Source organism: Dipodomys merriami, unplaced genomic scaffold, assembly GCF_024711535.1.
Source record: "Dipodomys merriami isolate MVZ:Mamm:240054 unplaced genomic scaffold, mDipMer1.0.p SCAF_35, whole genome shotgun sequence".
Classification (NCBI taxonomy): Eukaryota; Metazoa; Chordata; class Mammalia; order Rodentia; family Heteromyidae; genus Dipodomys; species Dipodomys merriami.
In genome coordinates, this window is record NW_027205048.1 from 7,402,818 (window position 1) to 7,422,623 (window position 19,806).

Here is a 19,806-nt window from a genome sequence, read left to right on the forward strand (position 1 = left end):
CTCCAGTACTAAACACACACACACACACACACATACACACTATTTTATTACCAAGGCAATTTTTTCTTTGTTAGGTGTGACTGTATGTGACTTTGAGCTATTTTCTTTTTTTTAATGGTACTGGGATTTGATCTTAGGGCTTTATACCTGCTTGTTTGGCAACTGTGCTATTGTTATTTTTTGGATAGGATCTCGTGTTTTTGCCCAGGTTATTTGTTGAGATGGGGGTCTCACTGACTTTTTTGCCTAGGCTGATCTAAAACCATGGTTTCAGTCTTTGTTACCTGATTATGCTTTTAATGTCACATATTAAAAACAAAGTCTGGAGTGAACTTAAGTATAAATTGAACATTGACTTTTAGCAAAATAATATCTGAAAATACAGATCTCTAAGCCACATGTGTTAGAGATGGGAATGAGGAATTTGTAATGGGAATTTCTAATTTAAAAATAATTCCAGTAAGTCAGTACCCATTGCTCATGGTGTAATTGTAGCTATTAAGAATGAAATGCCGCCGGGCGCTGGTGGCTCACGCCTGTAATCCTAGCTACTCAGGAGGCTGAGATCTGAGGATCACGATTCAAAGCCAGTCCGGGAAGGAGAGACCATGAGACTCCTATTTCCAATAAACCACCAGAAAACTGGAAGTGGCGCTGTAGCTCAAGTGGTAGAGTGCTCGCCTGCCTTGAGCTGAAGAGCTGAGGGACAGCGCCCAGGCCCAGGCCCAGAGTTCAAACCCCACGGCCGACCAAAAAAAAAAAAAAAAAAAGAATGAAATGCCATGGTTTAGGTGTCTTTGAATTATATACTCCTTACCAAATTACTGCAGCTCATTGAATTTTAAGTGTTTTTTTTTTTTTGTTGTTGTTGTTGTTGTTAGTGGTACTGGGATTTGAACTAAGAGTCTTGTGCTTGCTCACCAGACACTTTACCGCTTGAGCCACATCCCCAGTCCTTTTTGCTTTCATTATCTTTTGATTAGGGTTTTGCTTCTTGCAACTTCTTAATTCCATTTTTCATGTAACTTTGAGCTTTCATGTAGGCTTGAACTTTCATGCCCAGATTTTTATAGGTGGAGATAGGGTCATACATATCTTTGCTTGAGTTGACCGTGAACCATGATCCTCTCAATTTCAGTCAAAATGTCTTTTTAAAAAAATTTTTATTTATTTTTTATTGTGAAAATAAGTCAAAATGTCTTGATTAACTACTGTCACAGGCTTCAGCTACCACACTTGCCAAATAGTTTTGCATTTTAACATTCGTAGTAAAGCTATATTATTTATGTGCCATTATTGAATTATTTTCAGTCTGTGTACTCAGTTTTATATTTCTCTATATTTTTGTCTCATATCTTTGATATCAAATGATTGGATTTGGCTTTTTTATATATGGTAAGTTGGTGTATTTAGGATATCTGTAATTAAAGAAATTATCAATATGCTTAGTCTAACTATGCAGTTTTGATTTTGCTCTCTAGTTCTCTCATTTTTTTTTACTATCTGCTTTTGATTGGAGATATTATATAATTAATTTTTGTTATCATTTTCCTTGCATTAATTATTGATGCTTAAATTTAAGTGTATTATTTTATTAAAATTTGTCTGTGTTCCATGTTTTCCCTTTTTTTCAAGTTATATGAACTTTTAATTTTTTAGCATCCATTTAAATTTTATGTGATTTTGACTATTACTTCTGTAATTTTTAAAAGTTATATACTCTTTGGAGTTCAAATAAATGTCTGTTTTTTGGGTCCTGTCTTGAGGCTTGAATTCTGGACCTGGAAGCTGTGCCTGAGTTTTTATGCTCAAAGCTTAGCACTATACCACTTGAGCCTCAGCTCCATTCCTGGCTTTTTGGAACTTAATTGGAGATCAGAGTGTTTTCTTTTTGTTGCTGGGCTTGCTTTGAACTGTAATCCTCAGATCTCATCCTCCTGAGTAACTAGGATCACAGGCACCAGCACCTGGTTTATCTGCATATTCTTGAAGTACGCCTTGCATATGACTATCAGTGAATCTTTAGCAGCATCAAAGTGTCTTCTAGCTAAAGCAAGTAGATTAATTACAAGATTGCTAGAAGGAAGAATCACCTGGAAATCTTGAAGCTGTTACATAATCAGGGACTTAGGATCACATTGGTTCCCGAACACTTACGGTGCCACTTTCTACCACCACAGCCATTTTGTATGTTAGTTACCTTACTTTTCCTGCTGCTATAAACAAAAGCAGAATACATTTCTTTTTCTTGTTTTGTAATTTCTTGCTACTGATGGAGTAATGAAGTTGTAAAGCAAATAATAAAAATTCAGTTTTTAGGACCAGCACAGAACTAAACATGTGTTCAGTTGATTTTAGTCTGTCAAGGGCAGTGATCTTCTCATTTTTATTTTATAATTTTAGTATTTAACTTAAACTGTCACACAAAAGGTTCTCAAAAAGTATTTATTAAATATTTGTTATTTTATGTAGGGCTATTTTTGGACATAGTATATGGGATTAAAGTCTCTTTTTTTCTTGCATACACAAAAATATTTTCAGTATTTCAGAATTCAATTTTATTTGTGCAAGAACCAGTGCTACTCTGTTTCAGTCTTGGCACCTAATATAGCACAAGGCATATTTTTAATACATGAATGCTAGGTATTCTGTATTTGCTCATAAAGTGTGTCATTAGAACTAACTTGTTGGTAGTTTGATGATAACATTACTCATCATTTTAAATCCAACTTAATTTTCATGGTTTACTTTCTTTCTTTTATAGCATCCAACACTTGGCTTGTTCCAGAAACTAAAGGAGCTATTGTACAAGGTGGATATGGCCATACAAGTGTGTATGATGAAATAACAAAGTCCATTTATGTTCATGGAGGCTATAAAGCATTACCAGGCAATAAATATGGATTGGTAGATGATCTTTATAAGTATGAAGTTAACACTAAGACTTGGTGAGTAGATGGTGTATAAGTATGATGAAAAATCTGACATTAGTTGTATTTCATATTTGTATAGTAGTGGTATTTAGTAAATTCTTTCACAGTAAAAATTTTTAGACTTAAAAAGTCTATATTGCAACTATAGTGCATGCTTCCATTTAACAACAGTACAAAATAATGTAAAGCTATCTTCTCTACAAATGGATTCATTTTAGAATAGTTTATAATGCCATAAAATATGTATACATTTTTATAGTAAATAATGATGTCATATTCATTTTAGTGAGTAAATTTGCTTACTAGTACAGTGCTAAGTTTGGTATCATCTGCCCCCATATTTCTTCTTTGTTATACTTTTATTAATATTTATGTTAATAAAAAAGTTTTTTGTTAACTTCTCATGAAATACATAACTTGTGTCATTAAAGTCTGTTTTCCCTTTTTGTTGCTATAAAAACTACTACACTACATACCTTTTACTAGTCAGCACATGTGCATGCAAAGGTTTTTCTATGATATATACTTAAAAGTACAGTTGTTATGTCTGAGTGTATTAGTGCTTTCAAATTTATTGTGTAGGAAATGAACATAACTTTATTTACAGCAAGGTATGAGCGTTCATATTTCTCTGTTTTCTCTTTAATACTTGCTTGATAACTGTCAGGATTTTTGCTCTTGCCTGTGATGGGTTGACTAGGGTATCTTACTAATATTTCAGTGTGCTTTCCCAAAGGATTATGAATTGTGTATTATATATCTATTGTCATTTACAAATTTTATTTGCATTATCTTTAAATATTTGTTCAAATGGGTTTCAGCTCAGCATGTCAATTTCTGTATACAATGCACTGTAATTTCCTACTTGTATCCATATCATTCTTTTTATGGTTATATATTACTAATTTTTCACTTATTGAACTTATAGATATTGAAATGTCAATGCAGAATTTTTCTTATACTCATTCCATTGTAAAATATGAGAAATGACTTTTATTTTAGACAGTATAAACTCTTTTGGACTTCTAGCATGAAGTTCCTGTAGATATTTTGAGGAAAAACTTTTCCACTAAACTGTGATTTGTTCTATCTCTTTCACTTTCATATATATACTTTAACTCTCTATTTTTTTTTTTTGCAAAAAAGATAAAATTATAAAACTTTTTCTTTTGGGATATGCATGATATTATTTCAAAAGTGCCAAAAAGTACCAAGCATCAGACTGAAGAATTTCTATGAACACTAAAGAGGATAAGTATAACAAAACCGCTCAGACTTAGACATGTTATTGTAAAATTTATATTTTTAAAATTGAAGCTAAATGTACTTTTTAGCTATGCATACAATTTCAATAATTCTACATGCTCATATACTTTGATATATTCTACATTGAGCAACATTTATGTCAGCTTAGATAAATATCTTCTCAAAGTTTTACCATTTCTTCAAGTAAAAACATTCAAGATCCGGATACCAGTGGCTCATGCATGTAATTCTAGCTACTCAGGAGGTTGAGATCTGAGGATTGTGGTTGGAAGCCAGCCAGGCAGTAAAGTCTGTGAGGCTCTTTATTTTAATTAACCACTAAAAAACCAGAAGTGGAATTGGGTGCCTGTGGCTCATGCCTGTAATCCTAGCTACTCAGGAGGCTGAGATCTGAGGATCGCAGTTCAAAGCCAGCCCTGACAGGAAAGTCCATGAGACTCTTACCTCCAATAAACTACTAGAAAACCGGAAGTGGCGCTGTGGCTCAATTGGTAGAGTGCTCACCTTGAGCTGAAGAGCACAGGGACAGTGCCCAAGCCGAGTTCAAACCCCACGACCATCAAAAACAAAACAAAACAAAACAAAACGACCATCAAAAACAAAACAAAACAAAACCAAAAACAAACTAGAAGTGGAAATGTGGCTGAGAGTGGTAAAGCACTAGCCTTGAGTGAAAAAGTTCCAGGGACAATATTCATTCAGGTCCTAAGTTCAAGTCCCATGAACCAGAATAAACAAAACAAAAATAGCAAAGCATTCAAAGTAATAAAACTTACAAAAACATGAAATATGAAAACATTCTTGTCTTGGGGACAATACTAAGCCTGACACGTAAACAAACAAAAAAAGTAATTCAGAAAGCATGATGCAAATGGTTCAAAGCAAACATCAGCCTAATTCTATACTAATGACTTAAAAAAAAACCTTAAAAAAAGTAAGCAAGACAAAAATGTTTTCAAATAAGGATAGAGAGAATTTGACAACAAAAAATAAAATGAATTGAAATAGAATAAAAATGATTCCAGAAAGAAGAGAAATCTGAATGATTATCATATAAAATATAATAGCAAGAGACTTGAATCTATCTATAATTTAAACATGAAAGTAATGGCACATTATTTAGGAAGAGAGGTAAATGAGTGTTTAGGAAATATGTGAGAGTTGTATCATATGATAATTAATAAAATCCGCTGATTAGCTAATGGCAAAGGGTTTGTTTTGTAATCATTAAGTAAAAATGAAAATAATAATAAAACATCTGCTGTCTAATAAGCACCTGTATCTAATAGCTGAGAAAATGAGAATAATAAATGATAATTTGTGAATCTGCACAAAGGCAAAAATAACATAGTAAAGGATCAAAACAGGTATATCAATGGGAAAGTAATAAGATGGTGTATTTAACTTCAAGCAGATTATTAATTATTCTGAATTAAAGAAAATTACTATTCTAATTTTCCTAATTTTTAAGAAAATACTTTCAGTTAAAAGCATATTTTAGCCATCTGTTGCTTAGAAAGATAGACCTTGAATAAAGATATTCAGAAAAATTGAAAGTAAATTACTAAATCACTAAAGCAAATGACTAAACCAAAGTATAGCATATATATGTATATATATCTAGTGTATCTATCTATCTGTCTGTCTATCTATCTATCTATCTATCTATCTATCTATCTATCTATCTATCTATCTATCTATCTATGTATCTCTGTAGGTAATACAGATATTTTATAATATCAGGAAAATGACAATGTAAGTCAAGCATCAACTTCAAAGTTAGAATAGTTCTGGGTTTGCATAAATACTATAACTAAGCATTATTTGATAAAATTGACAGAATAATAGTACCACTACTTATCCACTTAAATTGCTAAAACTTAAGACTGCTAATACTCAGCATGTATAAAGTGGTAGAAATACTCTTAAAAAACTTGAGACTGAACTTGCTCAATGTGAATACACATATATAGGTAACTAATGCATATATTCTATAATTATATGTTTATGTATATATCCAGCAAACATGTGTCTATTACAGTTATATAGTCAGTCCATTAATAGCAATGCTCTTTGTTATAGTCACCAGCTAGACACAAATGAAATGTCCAACAACAGTTCAAGTGGATAAATTAATTGTATATTCGTATGCTAGAAAGTTGTTCAGCAATAATAATGAAATAATTTTCTGTATGAACCTACACAGCTGTATTATTTCAATATAATATTAAGCAACATAAACTGGACACAAAAGAATACACAGTATAAGATTTTATTTATAACCCCAGTGTTTGGCACCAAGAACTATTAACCTATATCCTTAGAAATCATGATAAGTGTTGTCTGAAAAGCATCAGGCAGTAACTGAGAGGTAAGAAGGAAGTTTTCTTAAGTGATTACACATGTGTGTTCACTGTGTATAATCCATTGAATTATACACAAGATTTTTGTACATTTTGGTATATATGTCATTCTTCATGATTTATCTAACATAGAAATCTATGTTGATTTCAGTTCTCAGATTAAAATTGTATGCTACTAGATTATAATACTCTGGCATCCCAATAGAGGGTTAACTTTTAATGTTCATCAATTAAAATATATATTTCTTTTTGGAAAAAGATTGAGACATAAAAATTCAGGATTTACTCAAAGATATTCTGTCATGACTTGAGAAGTAGTTAGGTCTGGTTTCTTTTTAATTGAAGACTAAAAAAGAAGCAGAATTAATTTATTTTCTTTTATTTTTTTGCCAGAACTAGGACTTGAAATCAGCTTTTTTTTTTTTTTTTTTTGCTCCATGTTGTTACTTTTCCACTTCAGCCACAGTTCCACTTCAGACTTTTTGCTGGCTAATTAGAAACAAGAGTCTGGGATTTTTCTGCCCAGTCTAACTTTGATTTGTGTTCCTCAGATCTCAGTCTCTTGAGTAGTTATGAGTTCAGGTATAAGCCATAGTGCCTTGCCTAGAAATAGCATTCTTGGTTTATAAGAGCTCCCGTTTCTGAAAAATGATTCCTCTTATATTGTTAGTGTGTTTATTTCATTGATCTTACCCTTTACTTTGAAACTTAAACATTACTGTTTAAGGGCTTTGTAAAATGAGACATTTTTCAACATTTTCAGAATGTTTTGCACAAGTTTATAGAACTTACAGCAAGAGGCCTACATACACCTTCACTGTTCTTTCTTTTTTATTTCTACAGTAATAGAAACCTCAACTTTTCTTGGCCTTTTATTGATAAAGCACAAGTTTCATGTGTGTACAATATGTTACATTATCATTTAAATCTTGCAGTAGAAATTATCAACTTATTCTTCTTTTTGGTAGTACTGAGGTTTGAACTCAGGGACCTTATACTTGCTGGTAAGCCACTCTTCCACTTGAGCCATACACTAGTCCTTTTTTGCTTTATTTATTTTTCAATTATGGTCTGACATTTTTGCTTATGTAGCTTAGACTTTGATACACATATTTATACTTTCTTTGTAGCTGGGATGACAAAGATACACTGTCACATTCAGCTTTTTATTGGTTGAGTTGGAATCTTGACGACCTTTTTTTTTTGGTCAGTCGTGGGGCTTGAACTCTGGGCCTGGGCACTGTCCCTCAGCTCCTCAGCTCAAGGCTAGTGCTCTACCACTTGAGCCACAGTGACACTTCAGCTTTTTCTGTATATGTGGTGCAGAGCAATCGAACCCAGGGCCTCCTGCATGTGAGGCAAGCACTCTACCACCGAGCCACCTTCCCAGTCCTTGACAACTTTTTTGCCTGGCTGGCCTTGAAATGTGGTGTTTCTGATCTTCACCTACTGAGTAGTTAGGCATGATCAACATTGCTTGGCTTCAGTGTTTTTAGCCTTTTTTTTTTGTCGGTCGTGGGCTTTGAACTCTGGGCCTGGGCACTCAGCTCTTCATCCTCAAGGCGAGCGCTCTACAACTTGAGCTACAGTGCCACTTCCGGTTTTCTGGTGGTTTATTGGAGATAAGAGTTTCATGGACTTTCCTGCCCAGGCTGGCTTTGAACCCCGATCCTCAGATCTCAGCCTCCTGAGTAGCTAGGATTATAGGTATGAGCCACTGGCGCCCAGCTTAACCTTTTCTTTAATGTGAGAAAAAAGTTTTCAACTATGTTTTTAAAGATATTAAAAAGTAAAGTAACAAATGTAAAGAGAACACATCTATGATACTATATTCTGCAGTTTTATGAAGTCTTCAAGTCACATATTCTTTGTTTTGTATTTGTATATAATTATTTCTTTTTGAAAGTGTCACCTCTTCCTTCATTTTCTCCCAGTTTTTCCCTCCCGAACCTCTCCTCACCTCCCCCAATATTGTATAGTTCATTTTCAACATAGTGTTTTAGAAGTAACATATTCTTAAAAAATATTTTTATGACATGAAACCTAGTTATATGAAATGATTTTTTCTAGTTTTAATATAGTAGCAATTATTTTTAGTACAAGTTAATTTAATTTAATATAGAAGTTATTAGAATTCTTGTGATTTCTCTAAGAAATTTTATGATCAGAGGTTCTGGAAAATGATATAGGACAATTTTTAAAGTATTCATTAAATCACAAATACTGATGACATGCTGTTCATCCTTTTATATTTCTTTGACTATTGAATGTCTGACATATTTTCACCAACAGTTTTATTGATTCTGTCAAGCTCTGTGTGAGAATAATTCTAGTATGTTTCCAGCAACGGAGATAAATAATTTAAAGTGTGAAATTTTAATGGTACATATTAATGAGGAAAATAATAGAAATATATACATATATTTGTACCTATATACAGTAAAATAGTGCAGTATTTATTAAAAAATAAATACAAAATATTTATATAGGGAAGAAAGACGGTTTTGTAAGTATCATATGTTCTGAGTTTTGGGTTTTTTAAATACTTAGTTCAAATCACATTTTGATAGAATAAAGAAATAGTTATAATTTTACTTTTTTTTGTCCGTGGTGGGGCTTGAACTCTGGTCCTGGGCACTGTTCCTGAGCACTTTAGCTCAAGGCTAGCACTCTACCACTTGGGCCACAGCGTCACTTCTGGTTTTCTGGTGGTAATTGGAGATAAGAGTTCACGGACATTCCTGCCCAGGCTGGCTTTGAACAGTCACGGACATTCCTGCCCAGGCTGGCTTTGAACAGCGATGATCCTCAGGTCTCAGCCCCCTGAGTAGCTAGGATTATAGGTGTGAGCCACTTGTGCCAAGCTAATTTTACTTTTTAACAGTTACTTTAAAAATGTATGGTACTTGCTTTTTTCCTAGGTTCCTTTCCTAAGTTGAGGAATATTGCATGTGGACAAAGAATACGTGAAAACATGCATATGTATTTTCAGAGTATGTAAAATGTGCATCTGTTCAGCTGAACTAAGAGATAAGATATTATAATACCCCAGAAGTCCTCATATATTTCTTCTGGATGGTATTACACTGCATGCGCCCCAGAGAGATATAGCCATCATTTAATATTGTCTTAGTTACTTCTTAAACGTTACAGGTTTTTTTTTAACCCTTCATATATGTATTTGCAAGCATACTAGTATGTCTCAGTTTGGACTGTATACATATTGTTTAAACCTTACATTCTTCCTTTTGAGAAATTAAAAAAATCAACTTTTGAGTTTTATTTAAAGAGTGGTCAGAGAAGACCTCGCTTCAGACAGCTGATTAAAACCTGGGTGGGGGTGAGCCTTGTAAATATCTGAGGAACAAATGTTCTAGGAATAGGGACAGCAGCTTTGTCCCTAGTGTAATATCCGTATGACAGGAATGCTTTTGTCATTTGGAACAATACAAGAATGGATATCGTTGTAGGAGAATGTGCTGGAGAATGGTGAGGAAAGTAGAAGGAAATATTATGAGGGGTACCATGTAGGGTATCAGAGGTCATTGTCATATTTTTACTTTCACATGGGTTCACTAAGGGTTCAGAACACATAAGTGTGGCACGCTCTGACTTAGGTGTGGTCAGGAGTATTTTGGTTGATATATTGTAATTATAACACAAAAGTAGAGACAGGAAAATCATATTAGTCTAAGGAAGAATTGGTAGCATCTGGGATCAGTGATGTACTGTGAAGGTGATGAGACTTGGTTGGCTTTTGAATATATTTCTAAAGTGGAACTAATAAGGATTGGCTAAACAATGAGGTTGATGTGAGAGAGAGAGAGGAGTGATACATGAATCGACTTTTGGTCTCAGGACCTAAAAACATTGGATTGGCATTAATTGGGATTAGAACTTTGTCCAAGAAGTTTGCTTGGTGAAGGGGAAAATTTAGAAGCTCAACTGTAGATACTTTTAACATTCTTATTATATTCTTAGTGGATATGTTTCAGTATCTAGACACTAATTTTCTGCTCACAGAGAAGAGAAACAACCAGAAAGGGATGGCTTTAGGTTATTGTAAGTTATATGCGAAACAATAAATTTTATGTCTGTATTTTGGCCTCATATCTAAGATATCCCATTATATATTTGCAAATATCCCCAGATCTCAAAACCCTGAATTTTATAACACTTTGGCACAACTATTTGAGTAAGAAAGACAACCTGTATGAAATTGAGAAGTGATCAGGAGATTTGGAAAACTGATTTTCTTTTTGATCTCAAAAAGGGAAATTTCAGAGTGGAGGTAGTAAAAGATTCTAGTTCTCCTGGGTTAACTGAAGATGGAAGAAGAGCATAGCTTTTCTGAGTAGGTAAATTATAAGGGAAGGATATAAATAATGGAATAGATGGTAAGGGGATTGTATGAGAGGATTTGTTGGTTTTTATTTTGCTGGTATAGATCCCTAAACTCAGGATCTTGCACTTACTGGGTTTTCTTGCTCATGGGTGGTACCGTTCTACCAGAGCCACACTTTCAGCCCAAGAGAGTTTATAAATGTTTGAGGAAATAGTTGTTTGTAGCCTGACAGGAGTGATCAAGAAGATGTGAAAAGTTTTAGAATTTGCTAGAGATATGATTAAGAACTCAAGTAGCAGTGCATTCTAGGGAACAAATAGGAACTCTTATCTTGCAGCTTCATGGCAATTTTATTCATATGAATAGGAAAGAAGGCAGGCTACAGGAATACAAATGAAGGTATATTTGTAGAGGTATGAGAACTTGTGAATATTTTGATGCTTTTGATTTTCATAGTGAAATAGAAAGTGAAATGTTAGTTGAGTGGGAGATATGGAAAGGTTGGCAGAAATACGACATGATCACTTAAAAGAGAGGAAGAGTGATGGGTTAGGAAAATGTGGTAGAATTATTGTTTTCCCTCTACTAGGAAAATTCCGAAGTTTCAGATTAACATTTTAGATCCATTTTGAATTGATTATGTACAAGATGAGAAGTAGGTTTTTAGTTTGAATCTCATGCATATGGACATCCAATATTCCTAGCATCAATTGTGAAAGTGGCTGTCTTCTATAATGCATGTTTTTTGGTATTTTTGTCAAGAATCCTATTGGTAGAGCTTCATGAACTCATGTATGTACTATTCCATTGTTTTATGTTTCTGTTTTTGTGCCAGTACCATGTTGCTTTGTTGAGTTCATCAAGTTTTCTGATATCTTCATTATTGCTCTAATTGTTCAGGATTGTTTTGACTAGGCTTTTTTGTAATTCCATATGATATTTTGACTAAATATTCATTTTGCTGATCTATGAATATGGCATGTTTTATGTTCTTCCAATGTCTTCAATTTCCTTCAGTTTTCTATAGCTTTCATTGTAGAGGTCTTTCATCCTCTAAGATAACTTTATTTCTAGTTTTTTTTTTTTTGGAGACTATTTGTAAGGGGATATATGGAAATTCACGTATTTTAAACATGCATATTTAACCATTTATATAATGTATATATAGTCAGAGAGGTCTTTTTTCCTTTATAACACATCTTTCCTTACAAATAGTGTCTTTATGGACTTTCAGAATTAAATACGGTATTTCATGTTGTACTTTTGTGTTATTAGAATAAAACACTCATAAATCTCACCCTTTGTCATACACAATTCAGTGGTCTTTAGTAGGTAGATTCAACCACCATCTACAGAGAAACTAAAGCCTTTAGCAGAAACTACCAATTACCCCTTCTTTCTAGTCATTGCCAGACACTAAGCTACTTTTTTTCTCTATATAGTCTATTTTAAACATTTCATCAATAAATTCATATGAAATGTAGTTTTTTGTTTCTGATCTTAAGAACTTAGTACTATGTTTTGAAAGTTCATCTGCAATGAAGCATGCTGTAATATATTTTAAAATTTTATTCTGTAGGACTATTTTGAAAGAAAGTGGGTTTGCCAGATACCTTCATTCAGCTGTTCTTATCAATGGAGCTATGCTTATTTTTGGAGGAAATACCCATAATGATACTTCCTTGAGTAACGGTGCAAAATGTTTTTCTGCCGATTTCCTGGCATATGACATAGGTATGTATCTGTTAGGATTATACAAAGTAGGAAATATTAAATTTCAGTGTAGGCAATCTTAAATAAATTAATTGATAAAATGTGTATATGTCACCTTAGAGATAAATTCAAGTGATAGATTATGAATGGCATTTTCTTTAATTTCAACAGTAATAGTATATAAGCAAGAGAACAAAAGTACTGGAGTGAGTTACTGGTAGAGATCGAGGAACTGGGAAGTCATAAATTTTAATATCCTTTTAAAGACTTTTGAATATTGTATCAACATGTCAGCAATATACCAGTTTATTGTGTTTGTTATTATGTTTGTTTTGTTACTGGATAGATATGAAGGCTGTTAAATTATGTAAATTACAAACAGGAATGCAAACACTATAGGTTTAGAAGGACTGAACCAAACTCCACTTACATAAATTATAGTAATATTTACTACATAAGGGAATCTGATAAACCTAGAGAAAGGAATTTGAAGAAAAAAGTAAAATTGAGATAAAATGGAAAAGCATTTATACTTAGGAATGGTAGTAACTGAATAAGATTTTGCCAGAGAACCAGAAATACAGTACTTGCTATCTATAGTCTTACTGGCTTCTGAATGTTTTAGTGAATACATTCATTGAAACACTGAAATTAGCTTTCCAATAGATCAGTGAAAATAGTGCTTTTATGTTGTTGATAACATGTAGTTGAAATTTATAATATACTTAGTGGTACCTAAGATCATAATTTATTGGTAGTGCAAGCAAGTAATGTACCAAAATCAAAAGTATTAGGAAGCATGTTGATAAATAAAAATAAAAGAGGTCACAGAATTATACACTTAACAGATATAGGAAATATCCTTTTGATCTTAATGGTCATAAATGTACCTAATCTACTTTGGTAAATTATTTTAAGTGGGAGCATGTAAAGAAAATTATGACAATTAAAAAACACTTTGGTCTTTATGCAAGTTTCAATTTGACAATAAAGTCTCATTAATAAAGTTAAATATGCTAAAGTATGAGTTTCAATCTGTGACAAATCATTTGACCTTTCATAATTTAAATCTTTACCTTTTTGAAATCGTAATTTGAAGTGATAAATTATGATGAATGTAGAACTGTCTAGCTTTTTTTGGCAGTGGTTCTTTTTTTGAAATATAATTTTATTATTACTATTAAAGTGTTGTATAGAGGGATTACAATTTCATAATTCAGGTAATGAGTACATTAATTTTTTGGACAATGTCACCCCTTTCTTCACTTTTCCCGTTTCTCCCTCCCTCCCTCCCTGCCCATAAGTTGTGTAGCTTTTTAAAAACTCATTCATCAGTGTTGAGACCTGGAAAAATAGTTTGAATGAAGCACTGAGTAAAAGCTGTAACCTTATTAGGTTCTGTTACTGTCAAGACAACAGCCTGTCACCATAATGTTTTAGCAATGATGATGAGACAGTGAGCTGATTTTTGTAGGGGTGGATGTAAATTTTATGTTTTCCTGTTCAACTATTTTTCTCCCATGAAAAATTTTTATTAAAGAAAATGATAGAAATATTATTGTTGTTATTAAAAATCCACAGACTATGATTTTGAAATTTTGTAATAGCTTTTTCAGAATTTCCATACAATATTTGTACTATGATAAAGAATTTATGAATGAGCTGTTTGTTAGTTGATGCTGGTAATTATTTATGTTTTTCCATATTATTGAAAATTATAGTTCAGATTTTCATGTGGCCGAAAAAAATTACTAAGATAAAGTAGATGTTATATTTCAGAAAGGAAGAAAAAATGATGAACAGAGATTAGATTATTAAATAGTGTAATTGCCACAAATTTTCTAACTGATAGGTACTAGGCAAAGGGATTTATATACAAAAGGTGTAACTACTCCAAAGGTCATGTAACAAAGTGTTCTAGTCCTTATTTTTAAAAGTTTAAACAGAAAAGAGAAATAAAAACATATCCAAAATCATGTATCTGAAAGGGTAGATCTAGCTTATACTATTCCTAAAAGTTAGAATGTTTCAAATTCTTTATTAAATTCTTAATATGATAAACCTTAAACTTAGTAATATTTATTTTTTACCTTTATGGATAGAGGCAAATATCAGTTTTGCTCTTTTGCAATAAATTATTTTAAGACTGAAGGAAGAATAATATGTTTCAAATAGCTTTAGATTTTAAATTTCTTTCCTGTGAAAATATGGACAACAAACTCATAAAGACAGCCATATAATTCAACATAGTCTAAAATTGTTTTTTCTCATTTGATTGTAGGAGTTCCCCATAGGATCTTCCATAGGATCATTATCCTTCTGTTTTGGTACATTAAATGTTGCAATATTTTCTAAAAATATTTTTCGTATAGAAGAAAGTGTTTTTCAAAGTAATCATTGCCCTTAGGTAGTTTGTGGAAATAAATATAGGCATTGTATAATGAACCAACTTTGAAACAAATGTGGTTTTTTTGGAGAAAATGTTATGTTGCTATTTTTTTCAGTATGGTATGCAAAGACTTTTTCTTTACCTTTTTGGTGTATTTAATTGGAAAATACTTGAACACTTATCTACTTTGTGCTATATATATGATTTATAAGCAAATTGGAATATATGTGATAATGGTACATTTTCCTGTTGTACAATGTACAGTTTTTACCCCTACTGCTATAGTAATTTTCATAAAATGAATATCCAGAATCTTTAGGAAGATAATTTGGCCTTCACAGTTCCCACTATATTATACATGATTGATATAGATGGTATATACTGGTGGTTTTCAGTCATGTCTCTATCTTGGTATCTTCTATGAAGGTAGTTGGGGAAAAATAATCTAACAGGACTACATAATCAGATACTTTGTGATTATTCATTGAAATGTAGTTGATAGCAGAGCAAGAGTTCGTGAATATCTCTGGATCTCCTGTATCATATGGTATGATGCATTATGATGCTAATTGTAAATCTAGATTGAAGTCATCTTTTAGAATCTGAAAACTATTAACATTATTATTATCATTATTATTATTATCATCTGTGGTATTATTACTTTCAGAAAACCACCATGATATCTTTCTTGAGATTAAGAAGATTGTTCTGGAAAACATTGTTTTCTATTCAGAATTCAGATGAAATTCTGAAACAAGATGAAAAACAACCTGTTCACCACATTTTTCTTCATAAAGATAATAGGAGATAATATAAATACAAAAATGTAATTTCCTGGATTACTTTATCTCAGAATTGGGGAGAGAATAGGATTTATTTGAGATACTTTGTATCTTGTACAAAGTAGAAGAGTTGAACTTTCAAATTAAATTTAATTAATGATATAATTTAAAAACTAACTTCCTTGAACATGATAGTTTTATTTATGAAATTAATTTGTTGATAGATGATTATTTAAAAACAAAATCAATAAAAATCAAAAAGTTATTTCATATTTGAAGAGGTAATATAATTTTAATTGGTATTGTATTGTAGTGTTTATACTTAATAGTTTTGTAATTAGTATAATTGTAGCTCAGTGTACCTATAAAACATTACATATAACTAATTATGAAGCATAGAATATATGAGTTTTTTCAGTTCTATGGAGAGTTATGTGTGTATGCATGTAGAATGGATTAAGTTTTGTAAGGCATACAAAGTCATGACAAACTCATGTAAGAGTGAAATCACCTAATTGCTTTTTGAATGATTCTACAAAATGCTGAAAATTCCAACTTTTTCTCTTCATAATTATTTTCATTTTCTGGATGTGATTTTATTAGTTTCTGCATCTGTTAGTCAATATTTCTCAATGTCTTTTGTGAAATTATCAGCACTTTTCTGTGAGTAAAGTGTTCCAGATGCCTGGCTACTAGAAAAAGCTAGTGTGTTTCTTTGTAGGTCAAGAAAACCCCTAAAATCATCCACACATCTTTTGTAATTTATTGCATATTTGTTGATTATCTTAGGCAGTATTGTGACTTTTGCTCAAGCTACCCCCCGCACCCCAACATTTGTCCATGGTGGTTAATGGAAGAATTAGCATCTTTTTGCTCCTTACCCACCAAATTTTCACTCTGTCTTCCCCATGTTCCATTTCTCTTCTTGGTTTGTTCCTCCTCCTCCTCCTCTTCTCCCTTCTCCTCTTCCTCTTTCCTCTCTCCTTTCCTCTCCCCCCCTCCTCCTCTCTCTCCTCTTTCTCTTCCCCCTCTGTTTCCTCCTCCTCCTCTCCCCCTTCTTCTCTCCCCCTCCTCCATTTTATTTTCATATTTTATTTTTTTAAAAATATTTCGCCACGTGTTGGTGGCTCATGCTTGTAATCTTAGGTACTCAGGAGGCTGGTTTGAAGCCAGCTTGAGCAGGAAAGTGTGTGAGACTCTTATCTCCAGTTAAGCCAGAAGTGGAGCTGGCTCAAGTGGTAGAGCACTAGCCTTGAGCAAAAAACCCTGCAGGAATAGCACACATGTCCTGAGTTCAATTTCCAGGACTGTCATAAAAAGTTATTTTGTTTTTGAATTAACATACAATTGTAGAGAGGGTTTTATTGTGATATTTCCATATGTTTATATAATGCATGTTGAAAAATTTACCTCCTTTACTGTGTTCCTATTCAATATCCTATTATACTTTGGGAATTTGTTGATTTTTTTCTTCTGATCTAACAGGAAAAATTTTGAATAGTCTTTGGGGCAGAAGAGGGCATTTATTAGCATAAGATACTCAAAATTATTTTATTAGTAGATTTAATATTTTGAGGTATATTTGAATTTCCAGCAAATTGCTAAGAAAATAGTGACTACAAGACATAAATCAAGGAGAAAGGAATGTGATGATAGATTTGTCTTTTTAAACACGTCTCCAGTATTGCTTTAGATAAAAAATGTAAAAATTCTCCAAAGAATGTATCCACTAAAAGCAGTTTTTAAAGGTCTTAAAATCCCTGCGTGTAAAGTCAGAGGAAAGCACTCATGAATATAGAATAAAAAATTTCAAGCTAATTATTAGCAGATTGAATGCAACAATTCAAAATATAATAAACTGTGACCAAAAATTATTTATTCTAGTGAATAAGACATTAATAATGTAATTTATGATACCATCACTTTATTGAAGCCAACAGGAAATACTATTTTATGTTCAATGCTGTACAATCATTAGTCAGGTGTTGTGGTACATGATTGTATTTCTTGCACTTAAAAGTCAGAGGCAAGAGGAATGTGATCTTGAGGCTAGACTGGTCTAGATAATGATTTTCAGGCCTGCATGGGATGCAGCGTGAAACCCTGATTTCTTTTTAGACTCAAAAGGAACAAGAGCAAAAGCAAACAAAAAATGAAACACTGTGAATCAAATAGGTATTTCCACTTTGGCATAGCTATTTATAAAAAAATCCATAAATATTGAAGGCACAAAATCCTGAGAAAAAGCTATAGTTATAAATAAAGTAGACAAAGAGACATTGTGTGTATTTAGAATATTACAGAAGTTTAGACCTCAGGTAAGGAATAAACAAAACTCCAGATAAGTACCAACGTTTAAGAGGTAAGTAAAAAGATTTTAGTCAATATTCAGAAATTTAGTTTTTAAAAGTATTGAAGTGGGTAAGGTTTTTCTTTGTCATTTTGTTTTGACTCTTGTATGTATTGCCTGTGCTTTCTTAAACTTTTCAGCCATTTAATTAAGACTGATTTAAGTACTGGTCCTTAGGTATTAATACTGATATTATGAATACTATGGAATATCAAAAGGAACCTCAAGCAGTGACCTTAAAGTATACTTGATGCAGATTTTCTTGGAAAAATAAGAATTTATAGAAAAACTAGCCAATGAATGTGTTTTCTTTCTGCATCATTTTGTACAGTTGATAAGCCAATATCTGAATTCTTTAGTTCTTAATGTAATTAGATGGATCCTTCTGGTTTTAAGATTTCAGATGTTTGCTGTAATATGAGAGACTATTATCTCTAATGATTTGATTTTAAGTGTATTGAATATATGGTTAAGTACCTTGTATCATAGGGTTGTAAAAAAACCCCCATATTTTAGAGTGTGTTTTACTCCAGCTTTATTATTATGTGATTATTATTAGGATGGAAGTTATTTTGTGTGTCAATTTACTTGATATCCTTCACTATGTATAATTTGCTTTCATTTGTCTAGGCTTGAACAGATTATGAATAATGACTTTGTGTGCTTCAGAAGTGTATTTTCTTCTTGCAAGGACATATAATTATAGATTGTAGTCAAACAGATTAATTAATCAAAGAGACTATAATGTAAGAATGCGAATAGCCTACATGTAAACAAATTTTATTACCTTATTATTATTTTAAGACTTTTATTAGTACCTAAAGGTCAAGCTGACATACTTTCATTTTCTTCTTGTTATTTGAACATAGAGGAGTCATCAGATGACCATAAGTGTAAGATGAGGGTTTGATGCTGGTGCAAGAGTAGTGGATGACATGGGGTCTGCAGTACCTGCTTATTCTTATTGGTGTTGGAGTCAACTAATGATAGAAGATTCTGAACACATGGTCACTTGATTACCTGTGACCCCATATTTCCTATGGGCTGAACTACATAGTGATAGTTTTCTACTGCAGATGGTATGTCTTTTGACATGTTTATATAGTCTTTATTGTGATTCTTTTACTGAGGCTTGTCATGCTACTTTTGATATCACCAATAGCCAGCATGAGTACTGGTTCATGTGGCCGTAGCTACATGGCCGCTTGGAGGGTATGCTAGCTTTTCAACAGAGCTGTTTTCCTGGCATCTAACCAGAGCTGACAACTTTTGCTGTCTTCTATTACCTTCTAATACCTTTAGTATTCCTAAAATTTGAATGTACTGCTTTCTGAACTCAAAGAGAAGCCTCTTGTGGTTGCAGATGCCTAAAGTCCAGAACTCACAAGGCTGAGAGAAAAATGAGAATTGCTTGAGTTTAGGGCTTTGAGACTGGCAAGGACAACATAAGGAGGCCAATTAGATCAAGTGTATTCTTTGTTATGACAAAACAAAAGGGAGTGAATATTATCTTGAGGCAAAATTGTGTAGTATATAATATTTCTATATTTTGCTCTCACTATTTCTTGTGAAGAAAAACTTTTCAATCAACTTTTCTGATAGGATTAGTAAAAAAACACATTTGTCACTTTGACAGCCATCTTAATCTGTTCTAACCATCATGAG

At 32.4% G+C, this 19,806-nt stretch overlaps 1 protein-coding gene across 2 annotated transcripts in view; it reads left to right on the forward strand.

The window, feature by feature from the left end:
* Window positions 1-19,806, forward strand: part of Atrnl1 (attractin like 1) — a 482,593-nt gene that overhangs the window by 44,537 nt on the left and 418,250 nt on the right. For both annotated transcript variants that reach the window (XM_069988092.1, XM_069988091.1), the window contains exons 9-10: window positions 2,765-2,948; window positions 12,487-12,641. In XM_069988092.1, coding sequence (XP_069844193.1) covers window positions 2,765-2,948; window positions 12,487-12,641 — 339 coding nt within the window. The remainder of the gene's footprint in view (window positions 1-2,764; window positions 2,949-12,486; window positions 12,642-19,806) is intronic.